At 38.9% G+C, this 3,711-nt stretch overlaps 1 protein-coding gene across 1 annotated transcript in view; it reads left to right on the top strand.

Moving 5' to 3' along the window:
* LOC106528973 (calpain-1 catalytic subunit) overlaps positions 1 to 3,711 on the top strand; it is a gene marked incomplete at its 3' end in the record, with an annotated part of 40,219 nt that overhangs the window by 31,272 nt on the left and 5,236 nt on the right. The window contains 3 exon segments of the mRNA XM_014024266.1: positions 1,092 to 1,260; positions 2,117 to 2,200; positions 3,317 to 3,402. Coding sequence (XP_013879720.1) covers positions 1,092 to 1,260; positions 2,117 to 2,200; positions 3,317 to 3,402 — 339 coding nt within the window.

The following is a 3,711-nucleotide window of genomic DNA, read 5'->3' as shown; positions in this document are numbered from 1 at the left end:
GAGTCAAGAACCAATCAAATTTTGTGAAGACAAGTGACCTGAGAGCGCGATTCGCAACGCTGCGATCGCTATCGCGTCCCGTGTGTCAGGTTTCACCCTGGCTGCGATGACAGCCGCTAATCGCTGTAGTTTGTCGCTCCCCGTGTGTCGAGCCCTTAAGGTGACATAGATACTTTATAATGGTGTAGTATTTAAATGTATGCCTGAGAAACACATAATGTTGGCCCTTTTAAGCTTTCATTTTGTGCAATAAATTTAGAAATATTTAAAAATGAAAGACATGTTTTTTTACAGGTTTTTTACACTTCATTTTATGTTTTCTTTCTTAAGGACCCTAGGTTGATCAAACTGCCATTCATTATTTAAAAAAAACCCTGAGCAGCACAGCATGTTTTCCATTAATTTTGACTCTGGTGTAATTATAGACATGAGTTTAAATTCAGGAAACGCATGGAGAAAATCCCAGCTGAGAACTTCACTGAGGGACACTTGAAGCTCTCTTAGGGTGTTTTCACACCTGATGGTCCGGTGGACTCTGTAAATAAATATTGCAGTTTTGGTCTCCAATAAAACCGTTTCATCTGGTGCAGTTCACATTCACATTGCAACTTGTCAAACAAACTAAACCCTGTGAACCACCTGCCCCCATGAAGGGTCACGAAGTCCAAAAAGACACGTTTCCTGTCGTTGGTTCGGTTCAAAGCTGGTCTGTATTCACACCAGAAGCGAACCGCAACACACTTCATTTGAAAGTGGACCGAGACCACCTCAAAAAGTGGGTATCGATCCGGTTGTTTAGTCCAGTGGGGGAAACGAACTCTGGTCCGTTTTAAAGCGGATCAAATGTGTCTGGTGTGAATACACCCTTAAGAATATATCGTCTGAAGCCTACAGTTGTGGTCTCAGCTGTCTAAAAAGAAATAGAATGATATTTAAACAAGACTGTAAAAGGGAGATTAATGTTTATTATTTACACACAGTTTGTTACATTGTCCTACATGATGTCTTCACATTCTGAATTGGGGTCATTTATCGATTTAGTTGATATCAGAAGTATATCACCTGTTGACCGAACCTCCTCTGTGTCTCAGACTGAACGGCTGTTACGAGGCCCTGTCGGGCGGCAGCACGTCGGAAGGCTTCGAGGACTTCACAGGTGGCGTGACGGAGATGTACGACCTGGCAAAAGCCCCCTCCGACCTGTTCAGCATCATCAGCAGAGCCGTGGAGAGGGGCTCGCTGCTCGGCTGCTCCATCGACGTCAGTACTGACACGGTCCATCCTTCTGACACATAAAAAACAAAATGATGCAAAACGGATCAGGAACTGTAAAATATAAACAATACTTTAAAGCAGTTAGGTTCTTCTCTTTACAACAGATGTAGCGTCTTTAGTAACTTGGTTAGATTAGACTTTAGAGCTTTCAGAATCGGGACATAAAGGCATGAAAGAATCAGGAGTTGGACTGACCTGTTCCAAATTGAAACCATTAACTGCAGGTAAAAATATAAATCTAATTGTTGTGAAGGAATCCCCACACATTTATGTTGTCCTTTTAAAAAAAACTTATGTTAACCTGCCGCTTCATTTTAATTGTAAAATTTAAAACCTTTAATTTTCAATTCTTTTCAGATCAAGAGCTGATTACCTGTGATGTCAAAAGGCTGCTGTAGGAAGAAGTTCAGGGACTTTGGATTTAGTAGAGAACCTTTTAATGGACAGACGATTTGCTCGTTGGAAGTTGGCAGGAATTCAGTGTGTCAGAGGCTTCTGGTCAGAACGTTTGTTTGCAGACAGGGAGCACTGAACTCCCCGGTGAAGGACGCTTGCTCTAATCTCTGATCTTAGTCTGAGCTGGAAGAAACACCGGTCTTGTAGAAGTTTGAAACTCTTCTCCAGACGTAATGGAAAGAGGAGTTTTTAACATATGCACTGTTTTTTTTTTTGTGTGTGTGTGTGTGTGTGTGCCACAAACAGTTGAATTGAACTGATCATGAAGCGATGTCGGCATCTTGAGCACCACAATAACTGCGTTTATGTTGCAGTACTGATCACGATAGGGCGAGCAGATCGTAACATGAACCACAACATGAAGCACAGTGGTTGTCTCTTACAGATCACCAGTTCTAGAGATATGGAGGCCGTCACGTTTAAGAAGCTGGTGAAGGGACACGCCTACTCTGTGACGGGTGTGGACAAGGTGAGCTCTACACAAAGATGTGAAGTCAAATAAAATATAAGACATTTTAAATCATACATTTAAACCCACTGGCTAATTGCACATTGTTCATGTAGGGGAAATGCTTGAACTGAATTAAAAACTACAAAATGTGCCAAAACATACTAAGTTGATCTTAAACATAGAAAACAGACAAGCTTAGCTTTGTTTAAACATTTGAGTTAATAAATGATAATGAAGACATTATTCTCTGTGAGCCTGTCCTTTTTTTGTCTTCAAGTTAACAAAAACAGCTGTAGATTTGACTTTTTTATTGTGTTAGTGAAGGACATCCTTTATGTTGGTCTACAGTTTGGGTTAGCTTTCATGTTGTTAAAAAGAACTACAAAAATATTTTCTGTGAAAATGCAACATTCAGAGAGCTGAATGCCTGTGCTGAAATTCTCAAAAGAAGCTGAAACTGAGCTCTTAAGCTAAAAGAAGCAGAAGAGTAGCTAAAAAAGAAATCTAGCAGAACAGTTAATAAAAACCARATGCTGCGAAGTGCAAGCTAAAWGCTAAAATTATAAAACGCTCCTTTWAAAAAGTAGCAAAGCACACTCTAAAAGCTAAATACAGCAAAATGTTTACTAAAAAAAGRGCAAAAAGCCTAGCCTATAGCTAAAGGTATGAAAACTGTAGCTAAAAGTAGCACAAGAAGGCAAAAATGGAGCAAAACAGTAGCTAAAAACCAGAAATAGCAAAGCTCTGGCTTAACTTCCTAGGACCTGGCACCAGATACTGTACATGGACAAAAATGCATGCAATGCAAGAGTTTAGGTCTTAGGAGGTTAAAGCTGAAAGTAGATAGTGTCTCGAAGCACGCTCTAAGCTAAATATAGCAAAACGGTTACTAAAAATGTAGCAAAAAGTCTGTCTCAAAGCTAAAAGTAGTACAAGAAGGCAAAAATGGAGAAAAACATTAGCTAAAAGTAACATTAGCAAAGGACTAAACATAGAAAGTCTTTAAAAATATCAAAGCACACTCTAAAAGCATAACGCTTACTAAAAAGTAACAAAGTCTAGCACCAAAGCCAAAAGTAGTTAACTAATGTTTACATTTTTTTTGGTACTACACATGTGGCTGTTTGTCTSCAGGTGGATTACAGAGGAACTCCGACAAAGCTGGTTCGCATCAGGAACCCATGGGGTGAGGTGGAATGGACCGGTTCCTGGAGCGATGAGTAAGATTATCTGCTGTTTGGTTTATTAGTAGATTATAACTTAAAAACAATAGTTCATAGCATCTCTGTTGTGGCTGACTGACTTTAAAGGGATATTTTGTACATTTTGAAATGGGGTGTCTTGGAGATTTATTGAGACTTTAATATCTTGACATGATTAAAATGACTTAGTGGGTACATTAAAGGGATCCCTGATTAGTTGTAACATTAGACTTTATTTAATAAACATATTTTAACTGTAAAACGAAGACTGTAAAAATACTGTAGGATGTTCAGGTTTATTTTTAAACTAACAGTTTAGAAATATAT

This window comes from Austrofundulus limnaeus, unplaced genomic scaffold, assembly GCF_001266775.1.
Source record: "Austrofundulus limnaeus strain Quisiro unplaced genomic scaffold, Austrofundulus_limnaeus-1.0 Scaffold415, whole genome shotgun sequence".
Taxonomy (NCBI): Eukaryota; Metazoa; Chordata; class Actinopteri; order Cyprinodontiformes; family Rivulidae; genus Austrofundulus; species Austrofundulus limnaeus.
Note: the sequence above shows the minus strand (reverse complement) of the source record. Positions and strands in the feature narration are given on the sequence as shown.